The sequence below is a fragment of the Sinocyclocheilus grahami genome, unplaced genomic scaffold, assembly GCF_001515645.1.
Source record: "Sinocyclocheilus grahami isolate Dianchi unplaced genomic scaffold, SAMN03320097.WGS_v1.1 scaffold1331.1, whole genome shotgun sequence".
NCBI classification, from domain to species: domain Eukaryota; kingdom Metazoa; phylum Chordata; class Actinopteri; order Cypriniformes; family Cyprinidae; genus Sinocyclocheilus; species Sinocyclocheilus grahami.
Window position 1 is genome coordinate 354,162 of NW_015506510.1, and position 13,222 is coordinate 367,383.

Genomic DNA, 13,222 nt, shown 5'->3' on the forward strand with positions numbered 1-13,222 from the left:
TTTTATTTTATTTGATAAGCTATTTTTTTTATTGCTTGTGAAGTATCATAAAGAATGCAACCTTGCTAAGAGACTTCTTTCAAAAACAAGAAAGAAAGAGAGAAAGAGAGAAAGAAAGAAAGAAAGAGAGAAAGAAAGCATTTATGTGATTGAGAGAGAGAGAGAGGAGGAGGAGCGAGACGGAGGGAGATACTATTGGTTAGAGGGGGAAGTGAGGGGAAGTACCCGGCTGTAACAACACACACAACCGACCAGAAAGGCCGACACTCGGCGTGTGGATTACAGTCAGAGCAGTTTTATTTAGTTTTATTTCCAGTATTTGATTCGGCCAGACTTCAGCTCGTGCCATCATGCTGTAGATCAGCGTGTGGCTATATGTGTCTGGAGTTAGGCTTGTTTAACACTTTTAAACTCTCGGAATGAGCGATAGATAGATTAGTGTTGATCTCGTCTCAGGCCTCATTGCATCTCCAAATCTATCAGCGATGGACGTCGGAAAGGATTTAGCTGCTTTACTAACTAGATAAGTGTGCGTTGGGCCTCCGAGGTTCATTCGATGAATCTATGAGTTGATGTTAGTAGGTTAGAGTAGCGGTGTAGGTTGACATTAGCATTAGCCTGTTAGCATAATCGAGTCCTTTGTTGGGAAGGCTGATTGTGATTTCGCTCACTTTGGTTTTTAGTGAGGGGAAATTTCGTTTTTATTCGATCTTATCGATTATTTTAGTGTGCATATCTTACTGCCGTGTATATAAGAAGATCGTTTGGCTGTAACATCAGTGTTTTGTTAAGACGGGAGTAGAAAAAAGGGACATGTTGAGCAGCTGCTGTCTCTGGTAATACTCGCAAGCTCAGATATTGTGTATAAATAACGATACTGACGCTACAGCGTAGCGCATTTAATCGTTTAAAGCTAGTATGGCCTATACTTCGAGCTTAAACGAGATCTGTTTGCTATGGACGCATGCACTCTTCGCTTTCATGGGTAAGACGCTTTATTTTTCTATTAAAAATGATTTATTTAATCGCCTCATGCGTTAAAATGGCTGGTTATAATAAAATAGCCTTTGTAGTATGATGCAGTATTTCCTACATGCTAAATCATGTCGCTTCAGTGCATTCCAGTTAGGGATATTTCAGTTTTAGTGTGCATTCACATGCATTGGGGTTAAATGAGGGTTGATTTAATTACTGCCACAGACACGTAGAGTGAATGTAATAACATGGCCTGTGTTTTGAGATCAGATCGGGGTGAATGAAGGGAACAAAGACTGCTATTGTTTCCTCATGTCTGTCTGTCTGTCTGTCTCTGTGATTGAATCCCTTCATCTGGGCTGAAATCAAAACCAATGACTCCTTTGCCCTTCGTTTTCTCATTTATTTTCTCTCCACCTCTGTTTATTTGACCTGATAGGGAATTTTCAATCGTAAATGTTTTGGGGAATTTTTTTCTTCGATCTTCCTTTCACTTTTGATTTTGTTTGTTCCCTCTCTCTAACTGTCCGTATCAAATCACATAATCTGCTGCAAAACAGTTGATTGCTCAACAAAAAGGGTGTCTTTTTTTAATCTTTTGACTGGAAATGTTACTGCTAAGATGTAACTGAATGGCAGTTACATGCAAATTGACTGAAAAACAAAAGCATACATTGATTTGTTCATGTTTACATCTAACTGCTTCCGGCATTATCTCAAGTAATTTCTGAAATTTTGATCCAACAACAAAAAAAAATCAGATACAGAAAGTGCAAATTCAACAAACTAATTTTTTATTTTTATAGTGCCTCTCCAAAGCCCAAAGTCACTTTACAAAATTATGTTATAGGAACACACAAATAACTAACATTTATAGCAAAGTAAAATACACAGACCAAGAACTGAAGAGTTATATACACAGGCTGTTAGGGTTAGGCAATTTTTTTAATTGCTTGTGAAGTATCGTTAAGAGTAATGCATCTATTGTTGCTGGTCATATTACAACTGACCTATTGATATAGGCAAGTTGAAATATCCACCGTATCCATCAGTTGTTGTACATTTGTTGTGTGGCAGCGGCCAGGTTTGCATGCCTGTGTTTGCATGTGGGCCGTAAGCCCTTTGCTGTGCTCCCATCATGCAGTCAGCTGCTGTAAGCAGCCCCATAAGTGAGGGAAACCCCAACAGATGATCAACAAGCCCAAACAATGCATGCCCTTCAGGGCTAACCTTAGGGTTTTCTGTGGGCATGCATACAGAAAAGTAGTATATTGTAAACCGTATGCCTACAGTATACTGCAGAAAAAGAAGAGTAGTATGCCTTTGGAACATAATCAGAGATTTAATTGCTAACCCACTCAGTTATTTTAGGTCAGGCGATTAGATGATACTGGTTGCATCTGATTAGGTTGTATTGTTGTTGGATTTTGGCTGAAGGTGACATACTAGAGTATGCCAAAATAGTCAGGAAACATCACTTATTTGCTATAGGAATTGCCCCAGTCTCTCACAACTGAATTATAGTGAAATCACTCCCTTCAGACCTCACTTTTAAAATTTGGAATTGATATGAAAATACAAGTTGAATTTTTTTGCATATGTTGGCCAATGGCCACACAAGACTTAAGCCAGGTTTTTAATCCAGTCCCTTTGTTGATGGTGATTTTCTAGCATTATCTTTCAAGTTTAGCAGTTGCAAAGGTTTTCCTTTCAAAGCTTCGATCAGTCAGAACAGATCAAAATATTATCCGAGGGTTATGCAGGCCTGCTGTTCATGGCTTCATCTCTTACATGTGTACATGCATTACAATATATGGCAATCAGCTTTGGTTATGCTGTCGGCTTAATTACAAAGTAGGTACAGCATTTCTTTTGCATTCTGATTTTGAAGTGAAGCATTGCGTCTTCTGAATTGGTCTCTGAATTTGAAAGCATTCTGGGTCAGTCTGTCACACACAAATGGGATATTTTAATATCGGTTTGATAATGACTACACATTGTTCCTGCCAGAAATATGTCACATAACAAAACTAAATTGAAATTTTAAAACAAACCCTAAATCTAATCAAATGAGACAAAAAAAAAAAACTTCATATAAACAAAGGCTTTGCCTGTGCGCTTTCTATTCAAAATTAGAGGCAACCACTGCATTTTAATCACAATCCAAACAAAGATGCTGAATACATGCAGCATGAGCTGTTTTTTGGCAAGTTCTACTGAAATCTAAATTATATTGTATAATTTTAAAACAAAAACAGAATGCTCTGACTTTAGTTTTCTGAAACTATACTACATAAAACATCTGCACGAAACAAACAGCAGAAGCTCTGAATGGGACGCAGATTCACTCTCTGACAGCAGGAGGCGCTCATGGAACAGAAGCAATACAGCTTTTCCTTGGTTACCGCTGTAAACAAAGCAACGCTTATGAACGCTGCTTTAATATGAATTATACAGAGACGAGATGAAAAGAAAATATCATCTAAACTTTTCTAAAGACAGTCAGTTCCCCTCAGAGATACATGAGCAATATCACTCGAGTGCGAGAGTGATACCGGCTCTATAACTCTAGATAGCTCTTCTCAGCCTGCGGCCTCGTGCCTCTGGCCTAATCACAGCTGCTGATATAGAGCCGGTATCGTTCGAGTACAAGAGTGATATTGCGTTTATACAACAGTTAGACGGAACATGTGTGTAATTAAGCAAGAAACAACGGAGTGCCTAATAAAACCCTCTTTTGTCCGGAACTACTTCCTTCTGCCACGGATTCAAAGCTCAAGTTGACAGTTAAACACGTCACTTTTAGAATTGGCATCAAGGGCATGTGCTGCTTCAGTTAGGTTATTAGTGATAAATAATGAGGTTATAAGAGAGAAACAATGCGGCAAGACGTGCATCCAAATGAGAGACCGTGAAGCTAGACGTTTCTTCTTATATTAACTAACGTACTCTACGATTAGCTCAGTGAATAATAAAAAAAAAAAACAGACCTGGCTAGAACAAGCGGAATGATACAAAATTGTGAAAGGGCGTTCCTGTAGCGATACCAGTACAATATCTCACGGTTCTCAACCAATCAGATTTGAGAACCAGAACGAACTGTTGTATAAATTCTTATTCATTCATATAAACTCCCACCACCAAATGTATCGCGATTCGTTTAACATCTCAACCGATTTGAATTGTCACATATTTGTATCTATTTTCAACCGGCTCGTGGTGAATCGTTACATTCCTAGTCGCTGGTTAGCCTCTGGTCTGCCTGTGCGCGTGCATGTGTTCTGGAGGCAGGGCTTGAATTTCGGTGCGGGATTGCGCATAATTCTACTGATTCCCACAGTTTCCACACTTGTAGTGCGGGAAATTCCCGCTCAGGACAGATGATGGAATGTATCATTTGCATGTGCATTTGAGTCTTACAATTTTAAACATTCAAGTGCTCAATTCAGTACTTGCGCGCTCTCTGTGAGACCCCTTTCTGTGAGCTCACCAGGGTGGCCAGGTTTTTACAAGAAAACCCGCCCAATCGCTGCTCAAAACTAGCCCAGTTGCGTTTCGAGGGGGTCCCCAGTTAAAAATCGCGTTACGGGGGGTAAAATACACGTTTTTGCTAAAATTCGCAATCCAGGGGATAAATATCATGTTATTGGAGTCGCTACAACCCGCGGCAACAGTGTTAAAGTAGCCCAATTCTACGGGAAAACCGCGGACTGGGCAACACTGGAGCTCACACCCAAAGCGTGCGCGCACAGACTACAGAATGAAGTTGTGTTGCTCCTTATTGCGTGTAAACGGCCAAATACATAAGTATTCTTGATAAGTATTCACGTAAACATTCGATTTATACTAAACATTGTCGGTTATAGGCTATTAAGTGAATGTAAACAGTTGAGAAACAAAACATGTGTAGCCGTTAGAGCCGCGCATGAGGTTTTAAAGAGACGGCAACCTAAATAAACCTGCTGCTGTCTGTCATTAATGTTTATTTATACATTGAAGACTAACCAGTGTTATTTTAAAGTTAAATAGATTATTCCGTTTCTGTGGTATTTCTGTACCTGAAAATTACTGTTATACCTACCTGACAAACTTAAAGCACAGTTCATTTTAGTTGTATCTTGTTATTGTAGTTGTGCCAATGCTTGTAATTTTCTATTATTTTATTACTGACTGTTTACTTGTCTTTTTTAGTTAAAATAAATTCAATTCAGAGTTTGAAATCAAAGTTGTTGTTTTTTTAAGTATCTTCCTCACAATATAAATATAAATCAACAACACTATAAATTGTAACCCCCCGCCCTAAAGCTAGCCTCTCCAAAATCGCCTACCCTACCTTTAATCACCCGTTATGTGTTGAAATATGCATGCAGGGTCTTAATCCTTATATTTTTGTGGTCTTCCTCAGCCTGTGGCGATGTAGCGGGGCAGATAAGGGCGTCCAGTGGAGTGATAACCAGCCCTGGCTGGCCCTTTGAATACCCTTCTCGCATCAACTGCAGCTGGAACATCAGGGCCAACCCTGGAGAGATCATCACCATCAGGTAACACCTCGCCACAATACTGCAATATTTGCCATTCCACTGACGCAGTCAAGAGCTGATCAATAATAAAATATGTCCTTCACAGTTTTCCTTAATTACAGGTTTAACCGCAGACTCTTAGTTGAATTTGTCATAGTCACTGTGAATTCCTGCAGTGCTGGTGGAGTCTGCTTCTCTGTACCAATGCAAACAACTGCTTTTGCTAAAACAATCTGCCTCTTTAGATACAGATGCAAAACTTTGGGGATCTATTTGTTTGTCATTACAACAGATGTTATAAGGCAGAACAGCATCTCTTGAATTATCAAGGGGATTGGATTGTATTTTCAGTTCGTATGTATTTTTTAAGCTGCTGCCACCTCAACTCTTTTTGAAAGCTTTTTGCTCTATTCCTGCACTGCCTGTTTGCTTCAACCAGAGTGTTTGTTTGCGTCTTTATCCGAGAATGGTGTCCATGGTTACTGGCACAGAAATAGACCAAATGGGTGTTTTTTTTTCACAGGATGCGATTTTTGTGGTAAACCCAGCAACTCACTAATTCTGCGACTAGGATAGTCTTAAAAAGATGATTGGTACAGTTTTCAGCGAGACACGTGTCCCACAAGTATACCTTTCTTTTTATAGGTATTTAGTGTGGCACTGGCACCATTTCTTAATTGGTAATTCTTAATAACTATACAGTAAACAATAAGAGTCTTGATCTATTGATGTTTGAGGCATGTGATGCAACAAGACGCAATCATGTGTCTAATTCGAATGAACTCCTTGAGGACAGGGAAACTGTATTTCATACTGTCATGCACATACCCAATGTTCCTGTACTTAAAACCGGTGGTACTTTTAGTTTTCAGGACTTTGAAATTCAGAGCTCGCACAGATGTGGTTTGGACTGGATCTCCATTGGAACCTACAAGAACCTGGATGGGTACCGGGCCTGTGGCTCGTCTATTCCGGCCCCATACATCTCCTCTCAGGATCACGTGTGGATCAAGTTCCACTCTGATGACAGCATGACTGGAAAAGGCTTCAGGTTTTCTTACATAACAGGTAGACCTGCTATAAATATCCCTTTAGATACAGCTGTATCAGAGAGGATGCAGTTACTGAGATGTCTCACACTGACATGCAACACTAGTAAATTATCTCGCTCTTAAATTTTATTTGGTTACTGAAAAACATTGAATGCATTAACGTCATTCTTGAATCGGGTTTTTTTTTTCTAAGGCAAGCATTGTCATTGCTCAAACTTAAATCTCAATCATTTCCACTTGGCCAGATGAAATCGGATTAAATGTCACAGACTAGCATTGAATGGGGGGTGCCAAGTCATGTTTAGAGACCAGAATTTCGTGGGTACTTTTGACTTGATGCTGACTATAGTTATAGATCTCAGACTTACTTTTTCCTGTTGACCATGTTATAAACATCCTATGAAACATAGATATTCCAAAAAGTCAGTAACCAAACATTGCTAAGGTTTGTCTTTTCTAAAGGGTAATATCTGTGTAATTTGTAGGGAAATCCGAAGAAGCCAGCTGCAAGCCTGACCAATTCCACTGCGCTAATGGAAAGTGTATCCCAGAGTCATGGAAGTGTAACACCATGGATGAATGTGGCGATAACTCAGATGAGGAGTTGTGCGTACAGCCTAATCCCTCCGCGTTCTTCTCCTTCCAGCCTTGCGCCTTCAACCAGTTCCCTTGTCTCTCACGCTACACCCGTGTTTACACCTGTCTGCCAGAGTCGCTCAAATGCGACGGCAGCATTGACTGTCAGGACTTGGGTGATGAGATTGACTGTGACGTGCCAACCTGTGGGGAATGGCTGCACAATTTCTACGGTACTTTCAGCTCGCCCAACTATCCTGACTTCTATCCGCCTGGTAGTAACTGCACCTGGCTGATCGACACTGGTGACCACCGTAAGGTTATCTTGCGCTTTATGGACTTCAAGCTGGACGGCACAGGCTATGGCGATTATGTTAAAGTCTACGATGGATTAGAGGAAAACCCCAGGCGTCTGTTGCGTGTGTTGACAGCGTTCGACTCTCGAGCCCCTGTAGCGGTGGTGTCATCTTCAGGACAGCTTCGGATACACTTTTATGCTGACAAAATCAATGCAGCTCGAGGCTTTAACGTTACGTATCAAGTAGACGGTTTCTGCCTGCCATGGGAAATCCCATGTGGAGGGAACTGGGGTTGCTACACTGAACAACAGCGCTGTGACGGCTACTGGCACTGTCCCAATGGCAGGGACGAGCTCAACTGCAGCAACTGCCAGGAAGACGAGTTCCCATGCTCACGAAACGGTGCCTGCTACCCACGCTCTGACCGGTGCAACTACCAGAACCGCTGCCCGAACGGCTCTGATGAGAAGAACTGCTTTTTCTGCCAACCTGGAAACTTCCACTGCAAGAACAACCGCTGTGTTTTTGAAAGCTGGGTGTGTGACGCTCAAGACGACTGCGGGGACGGAAGCGATGAGGAGAGCTGCCCGGTAATCGTACCCACACGAGTCATCACAGCCGCTGTAATTGGGAGTCTGATTTGCGGCCTGCTGCTGGTCATTGCTCTGGGCTGCACATGCAAACTCTACTCACTCAGGATGTTTGAGCGCAGGTAAGCGAAGCCACTTGTTGTGTAGCTAGCCAGACTAGAGCTAAAATAGAACTGGATTGTTGTGACTGTTCTCTCATCAATTACCAATTAATGCACTGGTTGTTCTTCCAGGTCATTTGAGACTCAGCTCTCTAGAGTGGAAGCTGAGTTACTGAGAAGAGAAGCTCCTCCATCATATGGACAGCTGATTGCTCAAGGACTGATCCCCCCAGTGGAAGATTTTCCTGTCTGCTCTGGAAACCAGGTATGAAGACTACATAATTGTGTAGTTAAGGCCCGTTCAGACAAAAAATATAACTATAAAGATAACTAAATTAGCGTTCATATCAACGCACAATAAGGATTTGTTTGTTAGAAGCACGCACTACAGTTTTGTTGTCTGTCGCTTTAAATGCTTGAGTGGATTCTGATTGGCTGTCAATGTTTTTAATCCTTCCTTCAGCTGGAAAAGTAGTTTTGAAAGTGATTGTTTTTCTTTGTCGTTACTGCTATAGTTGTGGTGTAGACTTCTCTATTCTCATAGAATTAGAATGATTTTTAAAACATTATAGTTATTAGTGTTGGGGAAAGTTAATTTTAAAAGTGATGCATTAGAATATTGTGTTACTCTGTAAAAGAGTAACTAATTGCACTACTTGGTTACTTTTTATGAAAAAAAAAAGACTTTTGTGTTGCTTTTTCTCGTCTGGGCTGGGCTTAATCGATTGTTTTTAATAAAAAAAAAGTTATATTTTTGGCAAATGTCCAAAAAGCCCTGAAATGAATAAGCCTCAGGATGAAGGAAATGTAAATTCACGTCTGTAAAGTAAGTTTTTGTTGCCATTCTGGATTGCATGAAGAACAGGACATAGGAGAAGAAAGTTCATGTTATGTTTATCTAAAGTCATTTTTGCTTATTAGTATGGTTGAATTTGATCATCGAAGGTTAGCAGTAAAGACATTTCTTTAATCAAATGAGATTAAATACATAAAGGATATTTTTATTTAATTATTGCAGGTTTGCGTCATATTCTGAGTTTGCATGTCACTGTTTTCATTAATTTTGAGGAATGCTGAATCTGATTTTGTGCAGGTGAGATGAGTAAATGCATGTTCACATTTAGTCTAGATCTACAGTAACATGTTCACACAGCACACACAACACCTCTGCACTCACTCCTGATTTCTCTCAACATGGGGACAGGAGAGCTATCAGTGGAAAAAAATGGGAAAACTTGCGTTACTTATCTGAAAAAGTAACTCAGATATTTTCTTGTAAATTAAGAAGTAATATGTTACTTTACTAGTTACTTGGAAAACAGTAATCGGATTATGTAATTTACGCAAGTTAGTAAATTACTTGAATTGCATTACCCCCAACACTGGTAGTTATCACCCTTGGTGTAAACGGTCTTTGTTTGTGGCAAAAACTTGTGACTTTCACCCTTCTATGTTTAGGGAGTAACTGAAATGTCTAGACATGTCTAAGATGCTAAGTTTTGCTGTTTTGATTTGAAGTTTCAGGGGTTTGTGTTGGTTTTAAAGATCTCTTGCATATTGAGTTTTTTTTTTTTTTTTTACTCCCCAATGTCTAAATTTTAGTTGGCGTATTGGCTAAGTGAAAATTTATGAGCCAAGCCTTCTCTACAATAGGCTTGGTAAACTTGCACCAAGGTGCTGTCAGACTGACCTTGGAAAGTTCCCAGACAGTATGAAGCATGATGGCTGGCCTGCATGTTATAGATGACCTTAGGTAACGCTCCCTGTTGTTCTTGCTTTCAGGCATCTGTTTTAGAAAACCTAAGACTGGCAGTTCGCTCTCAGCTGGGATTCACCTCAATCCGACTCCCCACCACAGGACGCCACAGCAACATCTGGAGACGCCTGTTCAATTTCACACGTTCACGGCAGTCTGGTTCTCTCGCACTGGTGTCTGCGGACACTGAAGAGGGTCATGATGGCAGTGCCTCAGCACGTGAGCCAGAGAGACTTGGATCTCACCGCGGACTCTTGCCCTTGGACTCTGACGATACGGACACTGAGAGTGAGCAGCATCCCCGCAGGGATGTCCCTGGAGCTGTTGGAGGCCTGATGGCCCCACTGCCACAGAAAACTCCCCCTACAACAGCAGTGGAAGCCATCGTCTCAGTGTCTGCCAGCTCAGCTCCACTGGTCAGCCGGGAGAGCAGCATCTCTGAGAGCATCTCAGAAAGTTCTGGAGTAACTGGATCTTCGTGTGCTACTACTACTACTACTACTACTACTTCTGCAAGGAGCCCCTTCGGCAGCGCTCTAAGCCGGGTCACCCGCAGCCTGCGCTGGATTCGTTTCTCTCTGGGGCGCTCTAGCGATGGAGGGTCAAGTGGCATTGGGCAGAATCACAGCCCCTTGCGGCAACTGGAGCAAGGAAGTGTGGGCTGCACTGGTATCGGCATTAGGGGCGAGGATGAGGACGACGTGGAGCTCCTTATTCCCATCTCGGATGCAAGCTCCCTGGACAGTGATGAGAGCTCCAGGCCCCTGCTGGAACCAGGCCTGGAGCGGGCCTTTGGGCCCCAGCTGACCCCTGCTGCCCTCTCTCTCAGAGGCCGGCTGGTGGGTAGGGATGGCCCCTGTGAACACTGTGGGATTGTCCATACGGCGCGGATCCCAGACGCTTGTCTGGAAGCGACGGCGAAAACAGAATCTAGTGATGATGAGTCACTGCTGCTCTGTTAAGCCTCAGAGGAACTCCCTGACTCGGTACATGACCCATATGACTCTAAAATGCCCCTGCTCACAGCTTGCCATTTCTGTTATCTCCCCCTAGTGGAACGGAGGTTGAGTGTCTTTAGACATGTGTCCTCTTACGAAACGAAGAGCTTCAGAAATCAGGTACTTTTAAAGACCAGTCTGTAAAGATCATACAGCGTAAGAGAGCTCCCCAGTCCCACTGTGCAATATTAGTATTCCTCGAGATGTTTACCAGGTCAAAGTCTATTTTTCTGAAGAGTCAATTTAAGCTCACGTAGAGTAGAGAGTGAGCCGCTCTGCTGTTCTCAGTATGGGAATGCAGCACAAACAGGTGCATCTATCCTGGACAGTGTGGGACAACGAAAGACTGGACACATCCAAGCGCTCTGAGCGATTTGTTACCTAACCTTTAATTTATTTGTACTTTTGATGTCAGACATTTGTTTTATTAAAGGAATGGTTGACCCAAAAATGAAATGTTTACTCGCACTCATGCTGTTCCAGACATACTTTCTTTTGTTATTGTGAATGGCGTCCTAGCAGCTCTTTTCTAAACAGTGAATACAGGTATTATGTGATCCATATGACTCTGTTCTGTTAGTATTTCTCAAATCCTTCATGCACAAATGGCATATAAATGTACGTTGTATTAGATATGGCATCAGATGATTTCAACCATTTTTTCACTGATTAACAAGAGTCATGCAGAAGTCATATGGGCTTATTTCTTTTGTTTTGTCAAATGTCAGTCATATGGGGTTATCTTGTTTTGTGTCCCCATGAATTTCTCTGTATGGAAAAAAGCAGCTTGGACATTCTGGAAAAAAGCTCAGAGTTTGTTTAGGGGTAAACAAATTACTAAATAAAAAGTAATTTTGTATTTCATATGATAAAGTCATACCAGTTTGGAACAGTTGAGTAAATGACACAATTTTCATTTTGGGTGAAGTTATTCTTTTAACTGCTTGCAAAAAGTGAGATAAAAAAAAAAAAAAACAATTTGGTACTTTTGTTCATTTCAGTGTGAGTTTGTGTCTCTGCTGCAGTGGTACTAGGTGCATTACCTGCAATTATGTGCGAATATGTATTTATAACCGGTTATAATCTGAGAGGGAGCTACTTTAAAAAAAAAAAAAAAAAAGATATTGCATTGTATAACAGCCACTTTTGTTTGTTGTATTTATTTTTTTGTTACCTTTAACCTTTTGGTAACCTTACTGTTTTGGTACTGAGAATTCTTGTGTGGGTGTGTATATTTATTATTAGTTTTCATTTCAATAGCGTTTACTTATAAAAAGCATGTCCAGTTGTCTTGTGCTTTTTATTTTTTTCCATTTCATGATGCGGTGTTAATATATATCTATATAATTCTATACACACACATGCAAAAGATATATAAAGATAAAAAGAAAAATGTTTACTGCACTTAGAGAATAAAAGTGCTCATCTCACTTGTGTTGGACGTTTTCTTTGTTCTAAATTGAGCAAGAGTGGTCATTGGATTTTATTTTCTGGATAAAAGGGAAGCATTCTAGAAGTCGTCTGTGGACTGTAGAAAATAAACCAAAGCAGTGTCTCCTGATGGACCCTAGTCGCACTGAAACAAGTACAGAAAAAAATGTTGAGATGCACTGAGAAGGAAAAAAATATATGGCTGCATAGATTTTTGCTGTTTCCACTGGAGCCAAAAGCCAGTTTAATTTTCTCCAAGTTGAGGTTTTAATCTTAAAAATGTTAAACATATTTATTTATTATTCATCAGATATGAAACCAAACCATTGTAAAGCCCTAACCATATCAATATCTGGAATTTAAAAAAATTAAATCTAAAATGAGTCAATTTGTAGTGCTTCTAGCCCCACACAGTGGACATTTCTCTTGAAAAACAATTTTTACCATAAATTATTGCACACTTTACAAAAACATGTCCATAGCTGCTTTATTCCTATGAGACCAGAGATGATATACTGAACCAGCATGCATATAGCTACATTCACTGTAGTTTCCATAGCCTTCAGTTTGCTGTTTGTTTGGAGATGTGGAAGATGTAGAATAAAAAAAATTTCCCCATAAAATTAAAAGCCCCTTTAGTTTACGAGTAAATTATTGATGTATTAATCAATTATCGATATAATCTTTGGCTGTAGCCCTAGGAATTTTTACAAATTATTTTGAGCCGTCAATTAGCCGGCACTAGTCAACAAGTAAGATTAGTGGATGCAAACATTAAACATTTATTGATCTGCAAGTAAACAAAACATTTGATTTTATTATGAAAACTTTATAGGTAGCTGGATCAGGTGTGTTTAACGCTGGAGCTAAACTCTGCAGGACGTGACCCTCCAGGTTCAGGGTTTTGACACGCTGTGCCTCTGT

At 40.6% G+C, this 13,222-nt stretch overlaps 1 protein-coding gene across 1 annotated transcript; it reads left to right on the forward strand.

Moving 5' to 3' along the window:
* Positions 1-223: 223 nt before the first annotated feature.
* On the forward strand, positions 224-11,987 carry LOC107569303 (low-density lipoprotein receptor-related protein 12-like). The gene is made up of 6 exons (XM_016255360.1): positions 224-985; positions 5,285-5,516; positions 6,361-6,563; positions 7,033-8,134; positions 8,246-8,378; positions 9,896-11,987. The coding sequence occupies exons 1-6, from the start codon at positions 919-921 to the stop codon at positions 10,829-10,831; spliced, it is 2,673 nt and encodes an 890-aa protein (XP_016110846.1). The 5' UTR covers positions 224-918; the 3' UTR covers positions 10,832-11,987.
* Positions 11,988-13,222: the final 1,235 nt, after the last annotated feature.

Bases quoted from the DNA above. Each gene is read 5' to 3' on its own strand.
- LOC107569303 (XM_016255360.1), top strand. From the start codon at position 919: ATGGCCTATACTTCGAGCTTAAACGAGATCTGTTTGCTATGGACGCAT. The intron at 6,564-7,032 runs GTAGACCTGCTA...TGTAATTTGTAG, and splicing joins CAGGTTTTCTTACATAACAG to GGAAATCCGAAGAAGCCAGC. The intron at 8,135-8,245 runs GTAAGCGAAGCC...TTGTTCTTCCAG, and splicing joins CTCAGGATGTTTGAGCGCAG to GTCATTTGAGACTCAGCTCT.